The sequence below is a fragment of the Haliotis cracherodii genome, unplaced genomic scaffold (genome assembly GCF_022045235.1).
Source record: "Haliotis cracherodii isolate W230 unplaced genomic scaffold, xgHalCrac1.p SCAF_5, whole genome shotgun sequence".
NCBI classification, from domain to species: domain Eukaryota; kingdom Metazoa; phylum Mollusca; class Gastropoda; order Lepetellida; family Haliotidae; genus Haliotis; species Haliotis cracherodii.
The window spans coordinates 62,271,704-62,298,566 of NW_027266308.1; the positions used below are offsets into that span (position 1 = coordinate 62,271,704).

General features: G+C 42.2%; 2 protein-coding genes across 2 annotated transcripts; both read left to right on the plus strand.

Moving 5' to 3' along the window:
- The first annotated feature begins 14,889 nt into the window (after positions 1 to 14,889).
- On the plus strand, positions 14,890 to 18,949 carry LOC139441941 (lysosomal proton-coupled steroid conjugate and bile acid symporter SLC46A3-like). Its single transcript, XM_071222691.1, has 4 exons — positions 14,890 to 16,387; positions 17,339 to 17,422; positions 18,165 to 18,321; positions 18,746 to 18,949. Exons 1-4 carry the CDS (start codon positions 14,890 to 14,892, stop codon positions 18,861 to 18,863), a joined length of 1,857 nt encoding a protein of 618 aa, XP_071078792.1. The 3' UTR covers positions 18,864 to 18,949.
- A 2,228-nt stretch (positions 18,950 to 21,177) lies between these two features.
- Positions 21,178 to 26,336, plus strand: LOC139441995 (lysosomal proton-coupled steroid conjugate and bile acid symporter SLC46A3-like). Its single transcript, XM_071222748.1, has 5 exons — positions 21,178 to 22,699; positions 23,607 to 23,690; positions 24,059 to 24,215; positions 25,564 to 25,686; positions 26,273 to 26,336. The coding sequence occupies exons 1-4, from the start codon at positions 21,178 to 21,180 to the stop codon at positions 25,682 to 25,684; spliced, it is 1,884 nt and encodes a 627-aa protein (XP_071078849.1). The 3' UTR covers positions 25,685 to 25,686; positions 26,273 to 26,336.
- The last annotated feature ends 527 nt before the right edge of the window (positions 26,337 to 26,863 follow it).

Genomic DNA, 26,863 nt, shown 5'->3' on the forward strand with positions numbered 1-26,863 from the left:
CAGCAGATTAGGCTCCAGCGATGATATACGGTTTACCTCCCTTTGACTTCAGCAGGCATGCTGATATCAATATCAACATTTGAGAGTCGATCCATGTTGTACCGCAGATCTACAGTATTTGTCGAACAGTATATTTGTACCATTTCATCAGCTCTTACACGAAATACACACCATTGCCGTATGTTACGATCAGTTCACGACTTGTAAATAGCGTTTGTACAAGTTCGCAGATGACTTGCTGTTTGCGTATTGTGGACAATTAGCTGCTTTTTAACGTTTTTTCTAGCTTTTGGGGACCGTTCATGTTAGATTCTTTTTGTAACAAATATTGGTAATGTTTTATGATATATTTATATTATTATTATGTTTCACCAATACATTTTCGACTTTCATTCAAAAAACTATGATGACAAATTACATTTGAACATTAAAAAGAATCGATTATATTACTTTTATGTGTTTTTACATGTTCATTCGTAGTATGTGATGGTTATTCATTTTTTCATATCTTAACGCGAGCCGACCTATCATCATACTGAAAATAATTGTGTGAGCGCGGTTTGCTTACGCCACAAATCGTCTACCACTAAAATCCTAAAGTGCGTAAAGATTCTAATTTTCAAGTTAGACAATAAATAAACAGGGCGGGAAAAGAAAGTATAGGTCGAGTTCCATGATCGATAAAAAAACAAAACAAGAAGAGGTTTTGTTGTGAATTATAATATAATATAGGCGAGGGGTAACAAATGATTGATCAACCACAGTTTGAATGAAATTGTGCCATCACAGGTAATGTAAGCTCAAGGTAAACAATGGTGGAGTAGGAAATTTCATTTTCAAAAGTTGTATGAAATGTCACCAAAAAATTGTCAGACACTCTTCAAGTTCATTGTCGACACAGTTTCCTTCAATAGCGTGTATGACGTCCAGCTGCCCCAATGCATGCTGTGATACGCCGCCTCATCAATGACGTCAGTCTTCTGATGACGTGGACTGGAATCCGTTGCCACTCGTCTCTCAGGGCCTGGTGCAATTCTTGTCTGTTGACGGGAGGCTGATGGCGTGCTCTAATCTGTCTGTCAAGATGGTCCCACAGATGTTCAATAGGATTCATATCGGGTGAGTGGGCAGGCCAGGGCAAAACGTCAACGTTCTGCTGGTTTAGAAGGTTCCGAGTCAGTCTTGCAGGAGTGAGTGAGCGAGTTAAAATTTAAGTCACATCGGCAATATTTCAGCCATATCGTGACTATCAAAATTTAAATATAATACATATAATGAAACGTATGTAAAAACCTGCCAACGAGGGACAGTAAAACAACTAGACGTATCACAGCAATAAAATTTAAAACTAGTATGTAATAATAAAATCAATAGCACTACACATATACATTACATTTTAAAAACAGGCTATAGATCACCAACAACTGAAGGTAGATCACCACGCTAGGGTCCATGGGGACTTACAGTACTTTTGCTACCTGCATGGACCCCAGCAGGATTTACACCATCCCTTCAGTGGTTGGCGATTATTGTCAATTTAGCCGAATTAAAAGAACATATAATCAGCAATTAAAACCATAGTAGTAATAAATACACTGTGAATGCGTACCATCTCCGGGCGACAATCATTTTACACTACTTCAACCCCCTTCGAAGTACAGCCACTGAAAATCTTAGTTATCCAATTTATTCGACCAGTATTAAAAGATCATTTATTAATTACAAAACACGTTTATCAAAATTTATGTACAAGTTCTATTTCTTTTAAAAAGTTAATTATTAAATGGGACGAAACATTATTAAAAAGATCCATTATTGAAGTTGCACTGAAATATTTATCCCTTGTGATGGCAAAATCAATACAGTCAAGCAGGACATGCTTGACCGTGATTCTCTCATCACAAGGGATACAAAATGGAGGATCCTCACCTTTTAAAATATATTCGTGTGTATACCTGCTATGGCCAATACGACATCGTCGCATAATGACCTCTTCAAATCTGGACAGACAGCCCAAGTAGGTATAACCAATATTTGGTTTAATTACATGTAATTTATTGATACCGACTTGGGATTCCCACTTCTTTTGCATAAGATCACAAATATAAGATCTGATTACAGGTTTAAAATCAGTGTATGGGATAAGAAGTGGTGTCACAGATTTGTTGAGTGCTGCTTTAGCATCAGCATCAGCAATTGAGTTGCCTTTGATGCCCACATGACTGGGCAACCAACAAAAGACGATGTCGGATTGGCCAGTAGCAAGTTCATTAAATAATTCAATAATTTTGATTAAAAGTGGATGTTGACAGGATACGTTATGGATAGCCTGCAGGCAAGAAAGAGAATCGGAAAATATGATAAATTTCTTATATTTTGACTGTTTACTGATATACTGTAAAGCTGTTAAAATGGCATTGGCCTCTGCTGTGAAAATAGAACTATTATCGGGTAATCTGGAGGAGATAGTCCTGGATCCAATGACAGTGGCGCTGGCAACAGCGCCACTATCCTTGGATCCATCAGTAAATATAGATTTGTAAGTATTATATGTGTTTCTTAATTCATTGTATTTTTGTTGATAAATAAGTGGATTTGTTTCCGATTTCTTTAATTTAGTTAATGTCCGATCCACCTCTGGCTTTAATAACTGCCAAGGTGGAGAAGACAAAAGCTGCGTGGGGGCTATATCGTCAAGATTAATTTGAGCAGCTGAAATATCAGATTTGAAGTCTTATTCCAAGTAGGGGAAGAACCGATGATTTTTTATTATAGAGATTTTCATAAAGGGGGTGAAAAACACAGTCATATGCTGGATTTGAGTTATTAGAGCGTAATTTAGTGACATGTTGTAAGGATAATTTAATTCGGCGTTGTTTGAGGGATGGTTCGTCAGCCTCAACGTACAAACTGTTAATAGGAGAAGTTCGGAAAGATCCAAGACAGAGTCTCAGACATTGATGGTGGATAGAATCCAAAAGTTTAAGATTACTTTTGCAGGATCCACCATAGATGATGGAGCCATAATCAAGTTTAGAGCGAATAAGTGCTCTGTACAGTTGAAGGAGGGTTTTCTGATCCCCTCCCCACTTGGAATTAGAGACAACTTTTAACAAATCTAGGGCTTTCAGACATTTGTTCTTTAAGTATTTGATATGAGGTAAAAAGGTTAAATGATGATCAAAAATTATACCCAAAAACTTCGCTTCTTTTACAACTTTAGTGGGGGTGTTATCTACAGTTAGTTTTAGATTTGGAAAATTTAAAGCCATTTTCTAAACACCATTTTTGGATTTTATTTAAACAGAGTTGCATTTGCCTCTCAATCGTATGCATGTTCCTACCACGGCAAGAAACATTAAAGTCATCCACAAACAACGATCCATCAATTGAATCGTTTAAAACCTTTGCTAAACTGTTGATTTTAATACTAAACAAAGTGACAGACAAAATACTGCCTTGTGGGACACCCTGATCCTGATTATAATGATCAGACAGGGTTGAACCCACGCGGACTTGAAATTGCCTGTCAGTTAAAAACTTGGATATAAATTGAGGCAAACGGCCTCGCAATCCAAAATCATGTAAATCTTTTAAAATACCGTATTTCCATGTAGTGTCATATGCTTTTTCTAGATCGAAAAAGATAGACACTGCATGTTGTTTGTTTATAAGGGCATTCTTAACGAATGACTCCAATCGAACTAAATGGTCAATGGTACTGCGATTTTTACGGAAGCCACATTGAATATTTGTGATTAAGTTATTGGATTCCAAGTACCATGTTAATCTATTATTGACCATGCGTTCCATGGTTTTGCAAACGCAGCTAGTCAATGAAATGGGTCGATAATTGGAAGGAACTGTATGGTCACGTCCATGTTTAGGTATTGGAACAATGATAGCTTCACGCCACGAAGAAGGAAATTCTCCTGACGTCCAGATTTTATCAAATAATATCAAAAGGGTTTCTAAACAGGATTGCGGTAAATGTTTTAACAGTTGATGATAGATAGTATCAGTTCCTGCAGCAGTGTCATGAGCCTGTCCAAGTGCTGTATTGAGCTCATGAATGGAAAAGACTTCATTGTAATCTTCCCCGTTATCTGAATTAAAAGGTAAAGGTTTCTTTTCCTGCAGCTTTTTGAATTTTTGAAATTGAGGGACATAATTAGACGAGGAAGAATGTTGAGCCAGAGTTTCACCAAGTTTATTTGCAATATCTGATGTATCAGTTAATAATTGATCCTCATCTTTGAGATGGTGGATGCTTGACTTAGAACCCTTACCTTTTATTTTCTGAATCAAGCTCCATACCTTGGACATTGGCGTCCATGAATTTATCTTGGATACATAATTTTGCCAAGATTGACGTTTGTTTTGTTTGAAAGTGCGCCGGGTTTTAGCATTTACAATTTTAAATTTATTGAGATTATGGACCATTGGATGGCGTCGAAAATATTTTTCAGCCTTTTTCCGTGCCTTCCTAGCTTGTTCGCAATCAATGTTGAACCATGGTTTACGTATGTGGGGATTTGAGGAGGACTTCCGAATACATTCATCAGCTATTTTAGTGAGTTCATCGGAGAACAGTCGTATAGAGTCGGGAACATCAAGAAATACGTCAGGGTTTAGTTTGTTAGAACAAAGGACTTCATATAATGCCCAGTTGGCTTTAGTAAAATTCCAACGTGAAGATGGGGGAACATCAGATGGAGTCACAGATTCTAAAATGGTTGGAAAATGGTCACTTCCACAGAGGTCATCGTGGACTGAGCATTCAAATTCACTTAGTAAGTTAGAATCTACAACTGATAAATCCAGACAAGAGTAAGTACCAGTTGCTGGATGTAGATAAGTGGTTGAACCGTCATTAAAAATGCATAAATCATTATCAGTCTTGCAGGATGGGGCCTGGCATTGTCGTGTTGAAACAATGTCCCCTGCTGTTGGTTTTGTGGGGATTGAACCGAATGCTCTGAAACTTGCGTGTTTTGTGTTAATTTTCAACGTTAGGGTGTGTTATATTTGGAGTTTGGGATTTGTCGCGTGTGCTGTAATACTTTGCTTAGCTGGTGTTTCTTGTCACCTGAGAGGACCTACTGTATTACCAGCTTCATTTCTGTGCTCCGTCACTCCTCATGTGCCGCCACTCCACGACCTAGATTGCACGGAGACTGTCGGCAAGCTCAGAAACCGTAATAGTAGATTTCTGATTCCGTCTACGAATATTTTCTCGTCTCCGATGACCAATCGGTAAAACAGGTAGGCAAGTTGTTTTTTTTGTTTTTTGTTTTTAAAATTTATGTTTTATAGTTTCTCAAAATCCTAGATTTTTTGCCCGATACAATAGTGAATCGGTTTTAGTTTGAGATTGATCAGGAGCAGTCGCGTTTTCTCTATGTCAGCGGCCACATCTGAGTAGGGTACTACATTGTTTTCATTTTTGCTAGATTCCTGTCATTTCCGAAAACAAGGCATCAAAGTTAATATATCAATTTCGTTCACCTCAGTAATTTTAGAGAATTTATTCTCTTTATTTGCGTTATTAGTATTGAAAGATAGCCATTCCATATCTAAATCACCGTATGGACAATCCATTTTGTTTCATGTAGCAGCTAGATGACATCAAACACCAGAACCAAGCATTTATGTACTTATAAGTCAGATGAAATGTTACAAGACCAGGCAAAAATACTAAATTAATTATACTGCTGATAAATGCATCGAGTTCATCGTAAACACTGATCGAGAATTCGGGGAAAACCCGGAAAGTAGTTTTGGCAAATGTTCACACATCAATTTCACAAAAAATTGTTCACATCGTGTGAACTTTTTTTTCCGTTCACAGGTGTGTGAACTCCAAATATCAGACCACGAAATGAAATTATAATCATATATCCCGCACTATTGTATTGAATGGTCACGACTTCCACCAGTGTGTGCTGTGGAACGTGATTGTCACGTGGACTTGTGAGACTTATTCCAGCTGCAATATGGATGTTCCCAATGTTGACCGAGATAGGTAGATGGGATTGTGATGAGCCGAGTAAATTCCGAGACAAAGGAGCTCCTTTGTACCAATCCATGCAGTAATGTCAGCTAATGTGCATACCAAGCGATTGTCTGTTGCTCTCGTTAATAGTCAAACACGATAAACTGAAATCCGTGCAGTCCTTGAAAGTGGATGGCTTTCAATATTATTTTAGATTGTATATTATATTTATTGAGACGTATTGTTACACATGCGACAGTAACCTATAGTTACTGCTATTTGAAACACATCAAAATGATGTGTCGTTACCTTATTCTAGACCCGTGAAGATCCAGGGTAGAATAGGTCTTCAGCTACCCATGGATGTTGTAAAAGGCGACTATGCTTGTTGTAAGAGGCGACTAACGGGATCGGATGGTCTGGCTCGCTGACTTGGTTGATACATGTCATCGTATCCCAATTGCATGGGTCGATGCTCATGATGTCAATCACTAGATTGTTTGGTTCACGAGCGATTATTTTCAGACCACAGTCATATAGTTCGAATAATGCTGAGTGCGGTGTTAAACAACATGAAACAAACAAACAACGTCCTACGTTATTCGATACACGGTAACGTAAACAAAGAATAAATGCTCAACAAGAAATATTTTGTCACGTTGCGTCAATTAATGACAACGTTTTTACTGTGCAACAAGCGAAAATTGATATTAATCTTAAACATATTTTATTGGCTAAATAGATCGTGTGAGATTTGATGCTACCTTATATCTGGCTTGTCTCTGTCTGATTCACTGTAGATACTTGGTAGTTTTTAATCTCAATGAGAGTATCATATTGTACCTTATGTTCGTCCTAAAATGAGCTGTTGTTATTCTTGGTAACCACATGGCATGTCTTGTGATTGTATGTTATCGTACGCCATGGAACGATGCTCATGCTGTCCAGGTAGGTTTCTTCTTGCCTGCCTAGGGGCGGTCGGGTAGCCTAGTGGTTAAAGCGTTCGCTCGTCACACCTAAGACCCGGGTTCGAATCCTGACATGGGTACAATGCGTGAAGCCCATTTCTGGTGTACCCCGCCGTGATATTGCTGGAATATTGCTAAAAGCGCCGTAAAATCAAACTCACTCACTCACTCACTCACTCACTCTTGCCTGACTTGACAACAGACTGCCCCTCAGTTGAGAAAATGATGGATGTAAACATATTTCCTGGATAGTTTCTCCAACGCAATGCAAAATTGTACGACATTAGACGAGATACATTGTGAAATTACACAGCTATGCACCTAGACCCAATCTCATTAAAATCAGATCTTAGTTCTCGCTACCGCCAAACAAAGATCTGAGGACATGTCATTACGTGTCACGCCAGACCGACCTTTTGCGAACTTTGACCGACCAATTGAATGAATGACGTCGACATTAGCCAATCAGAAGGCAGCTTTACGACATGAGTTTTAAACTGGCGACTATGCTTCGAAACATATTTTGACGTTCATTTAAAAGCATAAAATTAAAAACTGAAGAAAAAAAATTCTGGAATGGCTAAAAGATGGCCTAGATTGTATGAATACAGCCATTAAGCTCATAACTGTCGTTCGGATTACAGGGTATGTTTGTTTTTTTGAGGTTGCACGATCTAAAATCATACTGTCACTTTCATGATCTGATAAGCGACGCTCTGATTGGTCAGATGAAAGGTCGTTTTGGCATGAACCGTAATGGGATATCCTCAGATCTTTGTTTAGCGGTAGCGAGAACTAAGATCTGATTTTAATGAGATTGACTGGAAACGCGTCAGGAAATTTCTTTCGATATCAGATTGTTGATAGGCTACCAGGTATAACCTCATATAATGTTTAAATGTTAAATTTACATGGCACATACGGGTGGCCGGTCACATGACCGCGAAACTGACTTTCATAAGTGTATGAACGACTCATTTGACATTTTTACGTTTTTCACGACAATCTGTTCTTGAAATGACGTTCAAACTCCTGGCACATTAGAAAGTTGGGTTATTTCAGTTCGATGTGTCAGCTGAACGTGGATGTTTTTTGTTAGACCTTCACTTTGGTAAAATCCGCGAGCACTAGTATTGTGCTTACAACCAAGAATAATAAAAACATTACTATCTTTACTTATCATTACTTATCTCTATGTGCTCAGTACGATGAGGGACATGGAGTCTGTTTTTCAATATTTTGATATTTCACTTACTTTTATCGTAACCTTTTGCAAATTAACACAATTTGTCATACAAATATGTGATAAAAAGGAGGGAGGGATGGAGGAGGAGGGAGGGAGGAGGGAGGAGGGAGGGAGGAGGGAGGAGGGAGGAGGCAGGAGGGGGAGGGTGTGGCAGGGTGTGTGTCGATTGCGTGTGGAGATGATAGATCACTGAGACGGATTATACACAGTCGATGACCGAGCAACTTGTGTTGCTAGGTTGACGTCACATCTCCGAAGGATCTTGCATCTTGCGGGTATTATGACGTGTTTGTAAACTTTGAGGGGCAAGGTCTCGTTCCACAAGGCGATCGTATTGTAGCACAATGACAGTCGTTCGTCTAAGTTAAAGTATGTGAGTGGCGATCACCTCAGCGCTACGATCATGTTGTGGAACGGACGCCTGAATTCTAAAGGTGAATCAACATACACAGACATGGACGTGGTGTAGGAATGCAGGAAGCGGTCAGATGTCGATCTTGTTTGTTGTTTTTTTCTCTCCGGGGTGTGCATGTCGATTCCCATCCAAAAAAAGACAACACAACACTTCTTTTTTTTCCAACGTTTTAATCTCCCGTTCACATGAACCAACACAACAAAACAAAAGCCACAGGAATAGGGGCGTCCCTGTGATTTTTGTGAACATGAACTTTTTTTTTCTTTTTTTACCACTAAGTTGTGAACGTATGTACACTCCTAAAACACAGTGAAAAGGAACTTTGTCACTTGGGGGTGTGAACGTATGTACATTTCTACCACGCAGTGAACGTATGTACACTCCTCAAACAGGAACGTTGAGAGTCAGGTGCTCGTAGGTTCAGTGAACAAGTGTCAGGTCAATAAGGGCAGAAAGGTCGGTTCTTTTGATGTAGGGTATGCGTCTGGACACTCAGTCGAAAGGCTGGCATCTCATCCACAGGAACAGAGGTAGACACCTTGGTATGAAACCATGCTAATACCTTGGCATCATTCTTGGCGGTGTCCTTCCAGTCAAACGTATCTAACACTTGATTAAATGTCCACCCACGCACGCGATAGGTCAGCATGTAGAGACACAACGTGCTATATCCATGTTGTAAGGGTGGTGTAATCCATCGTTGTTACATTACTTTTCCTTGATCTCGATACTAGATGAAAATACAACCTTTCTTTGATCTCGATACTGGATAATAATACGGACCACCCCAACAGTCAAGGACGTCAACTCCGCGTTGTATAGCTTGTTGAAATGCTGCAATAGCCTCAGACTTGTTCTTAAACCAGCGTGGGCTCTGCGATAGGATCGTCTCCGATTCACCAGGTGGGTAGGCCACTATTGTCCACGAATAGACCTTTAGTCATCCACGGACATTGCTGACTGTTGGTCTGGCACTTCATACATCTGTGTCGAGACGACATCGTTGATCTCTCTTTTAGTGCTAGGACTGTGACGGTGTGCGTGGCTTCGCTCTTTTTATTGGAAAGGCACTGAAACCCTGCTTCCTGATTGGTCGACCACGCAGCACGCTGATGGGTCGGTTCCAGCGCCTGGTCTGAGCCCCGGTTTTCGAAACTGGACAGACCGTTGTGTTTCTTTTCCATAGGAAATTGTATGGGTCATGGGAGAGAAAGCACAACCCACAGTTCGACCCAAACAGAAAAGAAAAAGTAAAGAAAAAATAGATAAAAGAGAAAGGCCATGCTTGAAAGATCAGTTGCCTTGAAGGACTTCATGGAGTCCACATGGTGTTCAGACTGTGGGAAACAGTTCACTAGACATGATAATATGGAGAGACATAGGAGACGATTCCATAAACATCTGCGACCATGACAGGAAAACACTTCTCCTCCAGGAAGATACTCTCCTCCACCAGCACCGTCACCGCCGCTGCCGTGTGTCAGTCAGCCAGAACACAGGATGACGTCATGTGATGAGGATGATGACTTCCCCTTTGACCCTACACCATACTTTTACGGTGTTCATTGCGGGACCCACAGAATCAGGAAAAAGTTCATTTGTGAAATCATGTATGGAGCAGATGCATCACCCCGAGGTGTTGGATACACCACCCCATCGCATCGTGTGGGTGTACAGCGAATGGCAACCGCTTCATCATGAGTTGGAAGAGATGGAAGATCACTTAGTGATCGCTCTTGAGTTTGTGCAGAGCATGAAAGAAGCGGATCGTGCCTTGCCCGAAAAAGGGGTGTCCCCGCACTGACTCGTCATCGATTTGCTGGGCAACAATACGAAAGTAATGGAAGTGCTGAGATGGTTCACCAAGAAAAGTCATCACCGAAACACATCCGTGCTGTACCTCAATCAGAACTTGTTTGCCCAATCGCCGCAACATCGTACCATAAGTCTGAATGCTCACTACATGGTCCTCTTTAAAAATCCGAGAGATGCATCGCAGATCGACAGTCTGGCTCGCCAGGTGTTTCAAGGCAAAGTTACTTTTCTGCGTGAAACCTATGAAGACGCCACCCGAGGGCCTCACACTTACCTGTTCTTGGACTTGAAACCCAACACGTTGCAAGACCATCGAGTACGCGTCCGCCTGTTTTCGAGATCCGAGATGCCCATCGTGTATGTGCTGAACCTATGAGATGTAGAGATGTCTCGGTACCTCAGGAAACAGAAACACGCTCTGTGTCATTTGTGTGCTGCCGCTCCAGCGATGCGCAAAGCCATTCTCAAACATGCTCCTACCATCTCATCCGTGCCTTTTTTTAATGTGTGGTGAACTTGTATGCAGGCAATATTCCCATGACCACGACTCAACGTCAAAACTTGCAATGACACGGTAAAGTCTTGAAAACGCTCATAAAAAAAAAGTAATAAATGGTCTGACACCAGGAAGGTTGGGATCAGTGAGTGGTGTGCCACCATGAAGTACACACGCAAGATGGTGTTGGTGCCTGAAGACACATTGCAAAGAAACGTCTCCAAAATTTGGAAGAGATGGACGCGTTGATGCAGAGGTCACAGCAGCCTTTTCACATGCGGGAACAAGAATACAACCAACTGTTGCAATGCATGCTAGAGTTGCAGCGCCAACAGCACAACAACAACAACAACAATACCATCAAACCACTACAACCCAAAGTGACACCACCACCAACACCGCCATCACCATCAATGATGGTCACCACAGGAAGACCTGTCCCTCCTCAACAAGTGATCAACGAAGTGGTCATGAGTGTCCCTAAAGCCACGTCCAGTTAAGCCATGAATTTGATGACAAGTTTTCAAAACAATCCCGACTTGAGTTGGACTCTAGAGGGAACCCTGACCGTGGAAGGGAAACCCATCCCTGGCACACACATGGTGGACTTGATCAACGATTTAGTGCGTCACTGGAAAACCAAAGAGGGGCTTGCAGGTTGGACCATTTTGAGTCACCATTTGGCCAAATTGGATTGGAAATCCTCAACGATGGCAATGGATGCAGAAGCAGCAGCAGCAGCAACACCATCCTCACGCCACACCAAAAACACCCAATACCCCGTTCCCCCTTCCCAAGTTCTCCCCGCAAAGTCACAAAGAGAGAAGAAGAAGGACGCGGTGGCAGCTGGATCCACAGGCGGAAGAAGAAGAAGAAGATGAGATGCCATCCCCACCTCCTTCTCGACAGCTGGATCCACAAGCGGAAGAAGAAAAAGATGAGATGCCAACCCCATGGTTTATGACCCCACCTCCGTCTGATACCAAACAGGACAGATTCATCAACAGGCGAGGTTCATGGATACCCTTTAGCACCACATAAGAAAAAAATATCTCTCCCCTCTCTATAAAAAGGTCATTCATGTACCTAGTGGCATCAGTCTGGAAGAAATGAAGCAACAGACCAAGACGCGACAGCGCATTCTTCCCTCTGCTGCTGAAGAGAAACAAAACAAAGGATTTCCTACTTCCCTTTGGACGGCCTGGTTGGAAAAAACCTACTTTCATCCTAAACATCCGGCAAATTTTGGAGGCTGGCGACCTTTGTGGAAAGCAGCACGCATCCACGCTCAAGATGCAAGAACCAGTAAAAGCAAGAAGAAAACCATGCCATCGCAAAGTCAAATCAAGCGGTGGTACCCAAAGTACCTACACCTTGCACAAACCAGCCAGACGCTCCTTTCCGAGAGACCACTATCGTGTAGGAGGCGTCGATGAATTGTGGCAAGCAGACTTGAGTGACATGATTGCCTTTCAAGACGACAACCAAGGATTCAAATATCTGCTGTGCATGATCGATGTGTTTTCAAAGATGGCATGGGTGCAACACCTGAAGGACAAGAGCAGACTCCCTGCTCAATTGCGAACAGACAAAGTCAGAGAATTTGTCAGCCGCCCTTTCCAGGCTCTCATGACGAAGCATAGCATTCATTTCTACACCAGTCAAAATCCTGAAACGATAGCAGCCGTAGTGGAACGGTTTCAAAGGACTCTGAAAAATAAAATGTGGCGATACTTTACACAGCATGGGACCAGACACTATTTGAAAGTCTTACCCCAGTTGGTCAAGTCGTACAACTGCCGTGTGCATTGGTCAGCGATCTGTGGACGTCCTCCCAGGAGATCCTCAGTCAGAAATTCGAATGTTAGACTACATGGAGGAACAACAACAACGGCAGCAGCGGAAAAGAAAGCTGAGGATTTTACGTGCGCTTCTGTTAATTCTTTCTCATTTACGAGCGCTTCGTATGTCCTCCCTCCTCCTCCTCCTCCCTCCCCCCCCCCCTCCTCCTCCCTCCCCCTCCTCCTCCCTCCCCCTCCTCCTCCCTCCCCCTCCTCCTCCTCCCTCCTCCTCCCTCTCCTCCCTCCTCCGGGCGGGCGTTGTCATGTTGAAAGGTAATGCCTGGGCCATGACGACGCAAAAACGGTAGAACAACAGGGCTGATGATCTCGTCTCGGTAGCGCTGTCCATTGAGATTTCCCTCTACCACTATCAAACGGGTCCTCTGTCTTGCTGTAATCCCATCCCATACCATAACGCTGCCGCACCCGAATCGACCTTCTTCCATGAAACAATGATTGACATAACGTTCACCTCGACGTCGGTACACTCGAATCCGTCCATCGCTGTGGCTGAGGTGAAAACGAGACTCGTCAGTGAATAGAACTAGTCCCCACTGCATGGCCGTCCAGCGTAGACGCTGTCTGCACCACTGTAGACGTGCTTGACGGTGGTTTCCTGTCAAAATGGGACGTCTGGCGGGTCTTCTGGCGACAATCCCTGCACATCTGAGGCGACGACGTACAGTTTGTGAAGATATTCGTCAAAGGCCAGGGATGCTTCTTGCAGTCACTGTTGCTGGCTGGAATCGAATCGATTACGCGTGGCCTGCCACTCCGAGGATGGTCTCTGACTGCATTCGTCTGTTGCCAACGTTGCCATAAACACCAAATGGTGTTTCTGTGGACGTTAAATTGTCTTGCAACATAACGTTGACTTGATCCTGCTTCAAGCATACCAATGGCTCGCAGACGCTCATTTTTGGACAGGCGTGGCATTTCGTAATGTTGAATATTTGCGTAATTTTGTTGTTTTTCTGAGTGGTTGTTTTCAGTACGATGCTAAACAATGCATATGGAATCCCATTAACGCACATGTTTTTATACCCATTCTTTGGTAGTGAAATGTATGGGACTTGCATAAAAGTCAACTTTTGCATGGAATGCATGCTTTTCTGTAGCAGTTGCGTTTTTGTGACTTGATTCTATACATGTACTACACTATTGAAAACCAAACTTTACTTGTTTGAAAAATACACTAAAATATTGGTGTCACAGGAACTTTTGTTGTTGAGTATACTGTATATATACTCAACAACAAAAGTTCCTGAGACAGCTCGTATATATATATATATATATATATATATATATATATATATATATCATGGCTATATATATATATGTGGTCAGATGTAACATATGTTATATTAAGATTACACCTTCCTCGTAAAATACAAATTCGAGTACTTCTTCGGATTGAGTCCCATCCAGGATTCGAACCCACACTCTCAGAGTGAGGCACCTTATTGCTAAGACTCAATGACAGCGACCAAACCTACTCATGGGATCCTAGCCAAGTTACACTTCTCAGAAGGGAAGACAAGTACGCTATCTGGACGACAGTGGTGGGTTTCAATTCAGTGGAAGGTTCGGTGGCTGAAAGTGTTGGGTCGGTGACTTTAAGTGCTGTCGATTAGGTGCCTTTTTATTCTGATGTGACTCAAACCCCCAACATGTGCCAGAGTTTGCACTTTACTAAAACGTGTAAATCCTAAATACAACTTATTTTACATCAACTGTAGATTATTAATTCAGTTTTCCAGACTGGAGTATTTAGAGACTGTCGTGATACGGCTCAACAATGACTCATTCATCATTACAGACGAATATATGAAGCCAACATTGACAAAACTAATATGATGTATCATATGTGAGAACAATTTACGTGTGCTTACATTATCTTCGACTCAGATGATCTAACATGTGACGTTGGTGACATAGAAAGCCCCTTTTTTAACCTTTGGTTATCTCACATGTTACAGTGATAAAACTGATTAGAGTGAGGGTAAGATAATGCTGGCATTTAGGATGAATGACTCATGAGGACTGTCCAGGGGCTAGCTGCACAAGATACGTTGCAATAATGATTCTGACTTGAACTGTTTCTTCCATAACAATGGATGAAAGAACGCCACTTCTTGATGGGTCTGCAAATAGGCCTGATGTAAGGGGTATCCTACAGGATGGGGAGGGTGATCCCCTTTTGATCAGGGCGTACACTGATACTGAATTCAAAGGCAATATCATTGCTGATGTTGAAGTGAGGGTGAACGCAAGACCAAAGTCTGCTCCACCTTTGAGACGAATCCTCATTGTTAATGACGATGAAGACACAACGTCTGCACAGAGACATAGACCTAAGACAAGCCTAGGCGACCAAGAGGAGATGGATGACGATGATTGGGTAGGCTGGGCCCTCAACAGGCAGAAGAGTAGGAACAATGAGGATGAGGAGTTCCTCAACAAAGACACCAATAGGAAGGAGGATTCTCCCAAGACTCAGGTTGTAAACCTGATTCTTATGAACATCATCCTTATCATCTGGTATATAGCCATCCATATCCACGGTCCGGCATGGAGTCAGTATTTCTTCCATAGGTTGGAAGAAGAAGTGTTTGGGAATACGTCGCGTTCTTCTGACGGCAACAATTCGAGCTACGACGCATCTTACTGTGAAAACCCATCACTCAACGCTTCAGATTCAAACGGGACAAACTCCTTACAAGAAAAGGCCGAACAGCTCCAGACGACATGGAGCATAAGATTTACAGTCACAGGATGTCCTATTAGTCTTGTGAGTACGGTCATCTTTAGTGCCTATTCCGATTACTTTGGTCGAAAAGTGTTGTTTTTAATTCCAATGATTGGCACGCTACTCAATTTTGCCCTGACAACCGCCGTCATTCATTGGTCATTAAGCTTTTACATTTTATTCATAGGCTCTGTAATAGGCTCGATTTGTAGTTATGAAGTATTCACTATTGCATGCTTGGCTTACATCGCTGACAATACGTCCCCTGAGGGTTCACGGACCACTGGATTAGTTGTAATGGGAATAACACAGACTTTGACCAATGCAGCCTTGTCCACTGGTGTTGGGTACTACATACAACTTGAAGGCTATTTCCTCCCATGTGTGACTTCGATCGCAATTGTGCTGCTAGCAGTGTTGGCTGTTGTGGTCATCCTGCCAGAAACTAAAAAGACGCCATCGTCTTCAGTGTTGAGGAAACAGAAGAAGAAGGAGAGGAAGTTACTTACTCCGTTAGGAGCCATAAAAAATGTTTTCGGTTTTTACTTTACCGAAGGTACTGTGAAAACTAGAATAATGTACTCAATTCTTTTGTTGGCAATGGCTTTTCACAAAATTGCATCGAAAACTGGTAGCATCGGTACGTTATGGGAGATGACCTGGCCTTTATGTTGGAGTCCGGAGATGATGGGTTACTATGGGACCGGAGCCTCCATCTTTTCTCAACTGATAAAAATCCCTCTTCTGAAGCTGTATCAGTGCTGCTTCAACGACGTGCTCATCGCCATCTGGAGCAACCTCGCCGTAGTTGGAGCCAATATTCTGAAGGCATTTGCTACCAACAACTTCTTGATGTACGGGGGTAAGCAGCACATTTCTTGGATTTAACTAGCTTTCCAGACTCCTTATAGATTCCCGATCATTCGAACAGACTCGGTTTAGCTTGAGAAGTGAAGTGTTATTTGATCGACCGATTTTCATGGTTATTAAAAATCAGGTGTACAATCTGATATTTAAGGTTCTTATTGACTGTGTTTTGGAACGTGATTGTCACGTGTACTTGTGCGAGTTATTTTTTTATAAGGAAAGAAAGTCTGACTGCATGCTCGTCCACGAATACCCTCGCTGCGACTCATAATAGTGAAGAACAAAGAAATCCACTTGCAAATTGGGCATACATACGCTCATGTCACCTCTCCTTTTGAGGAACTATTTTTTTCCGCGATACAGGTTGTTGTTGTGTGGCTGTCAGAGTACACATTAATGTACACATACTAAATACAATTGTGTGTACATTCTTCGAGGTACAAAATAGTGAGTTAATTGGCACTTTCATAGATTGAGGACCAAACTTTAGCATGTGATCCAAAGTGAAATAAAGCGACAAAACCCCTTCCATATCCAATAATAATTTCTGTATAAAACAAAGTCCTCGATTGCACGATTCCGACTATATCATGAGCATGTGTTTATGAATCACTATCAAACAGTAATGATACCAGGTGTCCGCGAAAAGGTGAGCGTATCCTGCCCCGGTGGCACCTGTTACAAACACATGCAAAGGCACGTCAACTGTTCACCTAAAAGAAACACGGGAACATATAGTACAAATCAAATTAGGGGAAAAGGGACTAACATTTTTTAATAAACATTTGTATTTCCTGAATGTGAACTGACGAAAAACTTCGTTAAATTCTTCGAGTGAGTTCTCCGTCTGATGTGTATTGTATAGTTTCCATTGCAAAACTATATGCGCACATTTGACAGTAATCTCATATAATAGGATGTTTATTAAATGTTAGTTACTTTTCAGTTGCAGCCGTCGGATCTTTTGATGTAGCTCTAATCTCCGCAATCCAGTCTATCATGTCAGCAATGGCCGGTCCTGACCGTCAAGGTAAAACTTGGATATTTTATCACACGCCAGGGCAAACTAGGTATTTAGATCACACGTCAGTGTGGCGCTAGATTGGTTGATCACATGCCAGGGTAAGGCTAGATTGGTTGATCATTTGGATTGGTTGATCACTTGTCTGGGCTACACGTAAATTGTTTTATCACATGTTAGAATAACACTGATGAGTTTTCCCACGTGATGTCACGCTTAGGAACGTTATGACATTTGTTTCCTTACGACAACCTGTATAACCGTACTTGACAATATACTTTGCATTGAACTAACACTTGTGAAATAGTTAAGCTAGTTTTGGACCGCTTCATAAATTATTTCATATTTCCCCTCTTCCCAAACCTTCTGTGTATAAATAATACCTAAATGACGGACCGCCTCCGTGGTCTAATGGTAGAGCGTCCGCCCGGAGAGCGGAAGGTCCGGGTTTCGATCCCCAGCTGCGTCATACCAAAAGACGTTAAAAGATGGTACTTGTAGTTACCCTGTCTGGCGCTCGGCATTAAGTTGCTAAAACAAGGACTGGTCGGCTCGGACTGGGGTATTCATGTTAAACTGCGGCATGGTATCTCAGTGTGCTAGGACTATAAATCGACATCAGTCCGGACTAGTACAAGCAGCCACACACACACGTGCATGCACATCGCTATATAAGTGCAATAATCTTGGACGCGACGTTAAACCCCATTTCACCTCACCTCACCTAAATGACGTCATTGTCTTCCAACAGGTGCTTTATTTGGAAGTCTATCCATTATTGACATTATCTGCAGTCTGGTAGGGACGCCTGTCTTCAGTGAAATCTACCAGTACACTTTAAACATATTCAAGGGTGTGTCCTATCTGGTCGTGGCAGGATTTCAAGCTGTTGCCACCATCATGATTGTGTAAGTATTGTGGACTTGAACAGGCACGGACTATTATTTTCAAATGGAAATTCGTTTCCGTCAGTGAGGTTTGACCAGCAACATTTCAGTCAGTTATACCCTGACGTGTCAGCACAATGTGGGAGGAAATCCCAAAGTGATGCAGATCTAAGAGGTACACCCTTGGTGAAACCCATGAACAAGAGTATGATTCTGAAGAATATTATTCGGTATGGTACCCTATCAGTTGGAATCAGGATGGACATGTCATGCCATCTCCATCAACATTATTGGCAAAGTAGTTGAAGCCTTTGCTCCCTACTCTGGTTCCCATGCCTGCCTCAGTCCAATGCGAATCGGGCTCGTTCGCCGTGAATTTAATAGTTTATTGCTAACAGTGGCCTTAAAATCATACTTATTGACTTTATACTTATCTTTATTGCAGAATATATGCTGTTCTGAGTCGGATGGGATACCACACTAAGGTGGAACACATCAGTATCCATGACAACCAGACGGAGCCGAAGAGCACGACCCCAACGGAGGATGACGACCAGGTGTGATGACGTGTGATGAGGTTGCCCTCGGATCTCTATCGTACACCTGATGACAAGCCATGCATGAATTCATTTAATCACTCATCAAACCTCACAGACTCACAGACTTCCTTATATATATATATATTTATTCCTTATTCCGGAAGTTAACTGACTTCATCACAACTCTGCTGCCAAACTGGGGAATTGTTCCTATTGTGGCGTGTTAGCTTAACATATGTCGTAGACTGTACCCATGCTTGCTGTAAAAGGCGATCATGATTGTCGTAAGAGGCGACTAAGGGGATCGGGTGGTCAGGCTCGCTGACTTGGTTGATGAATGTCATCGCATCCCAATTTCATTGATCGATCCTCATGATGGCAATCTCTGGATTGTCTGTTCCAGAGTCGATTATTTACAGACCGCAGTCATACAGCTGGAATATTGCTGAGTGCGGCGTAAAACAACAAACAAACAAACCACTGTTCATCTCAGCGAGCTTGGATATGATGATGGCACAATCTGGGATTTGAACCCAAGATCAGCGGGTCTAAATAAGTAGTTTAACGCCTCCTTTAGCAATAATATAAGGAAGTGATCGGATAATCAGGATCCGCTGATCAGAATCGTTGCTCGTACTTTCAGTCACTGGATTACCTGGATCAGTATTTACAGGCCATCGTCAATATAGCTGGGGTATTGCTTAACTCTTAACATTTGCCAAAATATAGATTGACACAGTGTGATCAATACTGTCATTGAATTATTTGTTTATGATATGATTTTATGACACTCGGATATGCTTTTGCGATGGAAATACTATATACATGTACATATTTCACGTATTCGTTTTCTTTGAGTAATATTGGTATCAAACGTTTCTATTATACTTGAGAAGAATACTGCCAAGGCCTATCAGCGGGTCGTTGAGGCGCCGTCGCTTTGTATCACATAATTTTAGCTCGACACCACATATGTTATCTCTGTATTATCACTACTTGGAACGTGGTTATCTAACCTTTATATTTAACCATAAATATTATCTACTTTTCCTTCGTTTATTTTCTTTTGTTACAAGGAACCTCAGTGAAAGAATTTAGCAAGGGTTTTGCGGCTCGGCTTTCCCCACTTGGCAGAAAAGAGTTCATTTCACCTACTCGGGACAAACCATTTGGTAATCCTTAGTGGTTTGATGGTGGTTTGATGGTGGGTGGATGGTGGGCGGGTGGGTTGTGGTTTGATGGTCGGTGGGTGGGCGGGTGGTTGGTGGTTTGATGGTCTGTGGGTGGATGGTGGGTGGACAGTGGGCGGGTGGGTGGATGGTGGGCGTGTGGGTGGGTGGATGGTGGTTTGATGGTAGGTGGATGGTGGGTGGGCGGTGGGGGGTATTGGATTTCTTCACTGAAACCGATTGATCCAGAGAATACTGGAGAATGCACACGTACACACATGCCCAATCATGAGCACATACGCACGCACACGCACAAACACGTGCACGCACGCACGCACGCACAAACACTATGGATTTAAAATGGTCTGTCCCTAATTCTTTTCATTCAGTGAACATATTTTCAGAAGGTCCAAGTGAATAAGGTTTCACGCCCTTTTGAACAATAATTCATTTACCACTAGGCATAAATAGTAATGGGTTACACAAATACCGAATGAGTCATCAGTTCCGGGTTTTCAACCTTGAAATTGAAAGTTATCTCTACATATATCTTGACATATAACGAGCTGCAGATGACATACTTTTGTAGTGGTCGTGCACAAGGATCCTTAAGATTCACCTGATTAAAAACCTTTGGCTGCCAGCACCCGAACGTATTTGTGTCACACAACTTGTCAACACCCACTCACATGACCTATTATCTTTGAGTGAATCAAGGAAGGAGTAAAGTCATACCTGAAGTGGGTTATGTGTCACAATACCTGTCTTATCATGAGGAAACTCATAAATTTGCTTGGCTCGAGATGTCATATGACCAACCTCAGATTATCATTGGTCTGACCAATCGCATGACCGGCAAGGTATTATTTCAGGACAAAGCTTACACTTCCTTCAAAATCAAAGTTTAAATTATCATGAAAACACGAGTCGTGTAATAGGTGGCACAAAATATGTGATTTTATATTTCACGTTTACCATGATGCAAATGTTCTTCGACTTGAAGTCTTTAACCATGGTTAACAAGAGATAACGCGGTCAGTTACACACACGGAGAGATCACTGGACATGTGACGTATATGACATATCATATCAGCTATATGATACCTGACATAAACAGAACAACACATCTGTAGTAGATGTAACACATACCCACATCAGCAGCAGCAAAGATGGGCGAGAGGACACCCCTACTGGGAAGAGATCTAGAAAGGACTCCTGGCGGTAAAATCCAATTCTCCGAGTCCACAGAAGACTGCAATCCACTCAGTCGTAGACAGATATCCTGGGACGATAGCATCGCCAGTGTAGGAGCAAGGGATGTCAAGGATGTCTATGTTAGAGTCAGACCAAAGTCGGCACCACCGCTCCGACATTCGGCAGAATCAGATGATAGTGATGATGGATGGACTCAGAGCTGGAAACGCCGAAGACCCCAAACAAGCCTTGATGAAAGGACTGCGATAGACCCAGATGAGATCTGTAGGATCCTCAATAGACAAAAGAGCGGTGGAAGTGAGGATGAGGTTTTCCTGGACAAAGAGGCGAACAAAGGCAAGGTCACTGCCAAGGTACAGGTAATGAATTTGGTGTTGCTGAACATTATTCAGATCATCTGGACCATTGCTAACCACATGCACGCTCCTGTATATTCACAATACCTTTATCGACGAATCCTGGATGAAGTGCTAGGTAACAGCACACTACCGTCAGGGCACAATTCAAGTACCTTAAACGCCACTGAGTGCTATAGACCCTCCAGTAATGAGAACGACTCTAATAGCAACAGCGGGTACTCTCTTCAAGAAGAAGCACAAAAACTTGCATCTCAGATGAACATGTACTTTTCCTTGGTCGGCTGTGCGTTTTCCCTAGTCAGCACCATTCTATTCGGTGCCTACTCGGATTATTTTGGAAGAAAGATGCTGTTCCTGCTGCCCTTGATAGGACATTTGATAGATTATATTCTAGTGACAATAACCATACAATGGTCTCTGGACATCAGAATATTTTTTCTTACAGCAGTTCTAACTGGCGTTTGCACATCTGAGATTTTCGCCATTGCATGCAGCGCATTCGTTGCTGACAACACGCCACCTGAAGGGTCTCGAACCGTTGCTCTTCTTGTGACAGCCATTACCGAGTCACTGACGGGGGCCACATTGTCCACCGGCGTGGGCTACTACATACAACTTCAAGGATTCGTCCTTCCTTCCCTCACTGCAGCAGCCATCCTACTGCTCAACATACTGGCTGTTGTTTTCATCCTACCGGGGAAGAGAAAGGTAGCCGCCGCATCCAAACTACGGAAGAAGAAACTCGAGGAGAGAAAAATTCTTACTCCTCTTAAAGCTGTGCGGAACGTGTTCAGCTTTTACTTTTTCGAAGGTACAGTCAAACTGCGAGTAATGTTTTCATTGGCATTGGTTGCATATTTCCTCCACGAAATTGCAGGAAAAACTGGCAACATTGGTACACTATGGGAGATGAACTACCCTTTCTGTTGGAGCCCAGAGATGATGGGGTACTATAGCACGGCATCCTCCATATTCGCTGAGGTTATAAAACTCCCTCTCTTGAAGCTGTTTCAATGCTGCTTCAACGATCGGTTCATCGCCATTTGGAGCAACATCGCCTACACAGGAGGAATTGTTTTGAAGGCATTTGCCTATGACAACTTCATGATGTATGGAGGTGAGCATGACAAACTATCGGCCACTCCGTTGGGAGAACAGGGTTATTACTTGCCTTTATAGGGTTTTAGCAAAGTTGAAACATGTTCATATATAATTTTTTTGACAGTTAAGTCACATTATACCATCTAAGAGTTAATTGTTTACCTAATAACATAGATACAATGTGTAAGTTCCATAGAACACATACCACGACATCCAGACCTAAACTGAATTGGGCACAATGTCGCTACCCCCACCCCCCCCCCCCCCCCCCACCCCCACCCCCCCCCAAAAAAAACAAAAAAACAAACAAACCCCAACAAAAACAAAGAACAACACACACACACAAACACACACACACACACACACACACACACACACACACACACACACACACACACACACACACACACACACACACACACACACACAAACACACACACACACACACACACACACACACACACACAAAACAAAAACCTACTGAAAGTAATCAAGTATATAAGGGGTACACCTCTCTTTCATCACAGAGACACGGGTGGTCCAGTCGTCTAAGGCGCCCAGATTCGCTGTGTAGAGTTGCGTCCCTCGGGCACGCCAGAAAACCTATGATTGTGGGTTCGAATCCCGGTTCGCACGGATTTTGTTTCTGGGTTTGTCAGCACCATACCCGTGCTCGTGGGTTTCACCTAAGTGGTAAACGTCTGAGACCTGCATCACTTCGGGCTTTCCTCCCATATTAAGCTGACACACCGCGATATAACTGGAATACTGTTAAAAGCGGCATTTAACCTAGCTCATTCACACACTGTTTCATGACAAAGCAACGGACACATTATTGTTGACGTTGAAAATAACATTTATTACAGCAAGGACATGTTACTTTATCATTCTTTTTGACAATATATCATATTTGTTTATTTCAGTGGCCTTCATATCGGCATTTGATTTGTCAGTTTCGACGATAATTAAATCCATGGTATCGAGCATGGCCGGGGCTGATCGACAAGGTATGTATCTCTTTTTGGCCAGTTGAAGACCATTCTAAGCATGCGTTTTCAAATATGGTTGGCAAAGAACATGCAATATATTTGAGCTTAATTCCTTTCAGGTGCGACCCGTGAAGATCCAGGGTAGAATAGGTTTTCAGCAACCCATGCTTGCCGTAAAAGGCGACTATGCTTGTCGAAAGAGGCGGGATCGGGTGGTCAGGCTCGCTGACTTGGTTGATGCATGTTATCGTATCCCAGTTGCTTGGATCGATGTTCATGATGTCAATGACTGGATTGTCTGGTCCAGATTCGATATCTTACATAGCGCCGTAATAAAACTGGAATATTGCGGTGTTAAATAACGAACAAACAAACAACTTTTTCAGGTGCTGTGTTCTCAAGCTTAGCCATTGCCAACATCATTACCTCGATAACTGGGACGCCCATGTTTAGCGAGATCTACAAGTATACGTTGGACATCTTTAAGGGAGTTACCTACCTTGTTTCTGCGGGACTTCAGTGTACGGCCACCATCTGTCTGATGTATGTAGAAGCATTTCCTCTGCTGTATAAGTACATCATTTCATGGAAGATATGTATTAACATATCAAGAAACCCCAATAGTCTAGAACCCCCGCTTTTCGACGGGTACTGTTGCGTGAGTGAGTGAGTGAATTGAGTTTAACGCCGCTTTTAACAGTATTACAGTTATATCACGGCGTGTCAGCTTAATGTGGGAGGAAAACCTGAAGTGATGCGGGTCTCAGACGTTTACCACTACGGGTATGGTGCAGACAAACCTAGAAATATAATCGGGGCGAACTGGGATACGAACTCACAATTATAGGTTTCGGGCGTGCCCAAGGGACGCTACTCTGCATGGCGAATCGCGGGGCTTTAGACGACTGGGCCACCCGTGATCCCTACTCTTTACATGCATGTATATACAAAGGGACAAATATATACAACTGCTCCCTTTTAAATCCGTAAACAAGGGGCGATGGGGTAGACCTGTGGCTAAAGCATTCGCTCATCGGCATGGGTTTGATTCCACACATGGATACCTTGTGTGAGGTATACTCCTTATTACCCCTGTCATTTAATGGCGCAAATTCTTTAAAAGCAGCGTTCAACTTCAACGACTGATTACGTTGTTCTGAACGAGTTCCCGGTGAAGGGTTTCCATGTATGTGGTAACAGCTGTTGTGTGTCGTAAATAATTTATTCCATATTCTGTACACAGTTAAACCGGTACAAGCTAAAATAAATAAACAATAACAGTCATAAGTAAAATGTAAACAAACAAACAAAACAATAAAAAGTAAAACTAAATTTTGAAATATATAAATAACAAAATAAAAACTTACAAATACTGTGGACATTCCACTCCCATAATAAATCCTTAGCGATTCCTTTTAAATGTTCAATGATTTCCTTTGAATCCTTTCAACATGTCTGTCTTGGAAGAACATGCGGAATTGAATGACAGAAAGTAACTATAAAATCAGGAAGATACTCTGAGCATTCTGACACGGATTTTTTTAACCAGGAAAAAAACAAAAATACCAAAAATGTCGTAAAAAGGAACAAAAGTTAAATATTTAAAATACCAAGCTGAACTGAATGAATTTCTTTGAATAAAAGAATAATATACCAGAAAAATAAAAAGTTAAAGTACAGTGAACTACGGTTATAACGAACACGCTTATAACGAACTAACGGATATAACGAACTAACTTTTTAGTCCCGACTATATGCTGTAGTTATGCTGTATATATGCTTATAACGAACTACGGTTATAACGAACTAAAATTAGTAGTCCCTTTGAGTTCGTTATAACCGTAGTTTACTGTAGAAGTAACAGAGTGATGATCGTCAATTCTGGTTGCAGTGGGTTCGCTGTGCTCGGCAAGATGGGGTACATGCAACAGACGGAGATCATCAACATACAGGACAACAAGGAGCCCACACCAAGCACATCCACAGCAGCAGAAGAAGATTCGAAAGTTTAGAGGTAAAAATACCCGTTGGTTTGAGACGAAACGTTAAATGCATTTCAAATGATTTACACAAACGCTGTCTTGTCAATATTTTTTTGTAACATGTTAAACACAGGCAGCATGGGTTGTATACTCCCTGGGGAGCTGAGAATGAAAATCGAGTGCACACTGATCCATTGACCAGGGTAATAAAAATGTAGCGCTTTGAGCATGCCCCTGTGTTGTGTGGAGTGAGTGAGTGAGCTGGGTTTAACGCCGCTTTTAAAAGTATTCCAGTAATATCACGGCGTGTCAGATTAATGTGGGAGGAAAGCCCGAAGTGATGCAGGTCTCAGATGTTTACCACTTAAGTGGTGAAAACCACGAGCATTGGTATGATGCTGACAAACCTAGAAACATAATCGGGGCCAACCGGATTCGAACCCACAATCATAGGCTTCTGGCGTGCCCAAGGGACGCAAATCTGCACAGCGAATCGCAACGACTGGGCCACCCGTGCCCCCGAGTTGTATGGAAATACAGCGAAATATGAACTGAAAAGTAACTCTTGACATCATAGACCCGTACCGACTTGATTCTAATATTTTTTCTTTATTCCAGAATGACTCTACTTGTTCCAGTTCAAGGAATGCCTTGTGTCTGTACAGTTAAAACTATGGGAACGGAGCTTCCAGTACAACATTTAAGCAACGGAGGATGAACCCCATGGCCATGTCCGCCAACATCCCTGAGAATGAGTCATGGGCAGCGCCGTGAGAACAATGTTTTGAGGTCAATGTATTTTGTGTTGAATGTCTTCCGATTATAACTTGCACTAAAAAGTTGTAACTGGACATTGATAGCCCAATATAAGACAGCTACGCGATAAATCGAAAAGGACCATGAAGAACAATGTGGTATATTTCATGATAAAACATTGTCATGACGTCCTTTCTGGAGATTCTAACATGCGCTCGCAACTTCATGACGTCGTAAGTTTGACGACGTAATTTTGGAGAGGGAAGTGTATTGTGAATTGTTCCGCATAGATGAAGCAAGGCAACACAAAGAAACGCAATGATCGCATCCAAAAGTGGGAGAGATATGACAATCGATATTGCGAGAAAAGGAACAGATAATCGAAAATTGTGAGAATTTCACGGAAGCACCAAACTTAATCCCCCTGTATTCAGAGGGTCGTCATTTTTTAAA

Excerpts from the sequence above, each read along its gene's own strand:
- LOC139441941 (XM_071222691.1), top strand. The coding sequence starts at position 14,890 with ATGGATGAAAGAACGCCACTTCTTGATGGGTCTGCAAATAGGCCTGAT. Across the intron at positions 17,423-18,164 it reads GGCCGGTCCTGACCGTCAAG|GTGCTTTATTTGGAAGTCTA; the intron begins GTAAAACTTGGA and ends GTCTTCCAACAG. Across the intron at positions 18,322-18,745 it reads GTTGCCACCATCATGATTGT|AATATATGCTGTTCTGAGTC; the intron begins GTAAGTATTGTG and ends TCTTTATTGCAG.
- LOC139441995 (XM_071222748.1), top strand. The coding sequence starts at position 21,178 with ATGGGCGAGAGGACACCCCTACTGGGAAGAGATCTAGAAAGGACTCCT. Across the intron at positions 22,700-23,606 it reads CAACTTCATGATGTATGGAG|TGGCCTTCATATCGGCATTT; the intron begins GTGAGCATGACA and ends TGTTTATTTCAG. Across the intron at positions 24,216-25,563 it reads ACGGCCACCATCTGTCTGAT|TGGGTTCGCTGTGCTCGGCA; the intron begins GTATGTAGAAGC and ends TTCTGGTTGCAG.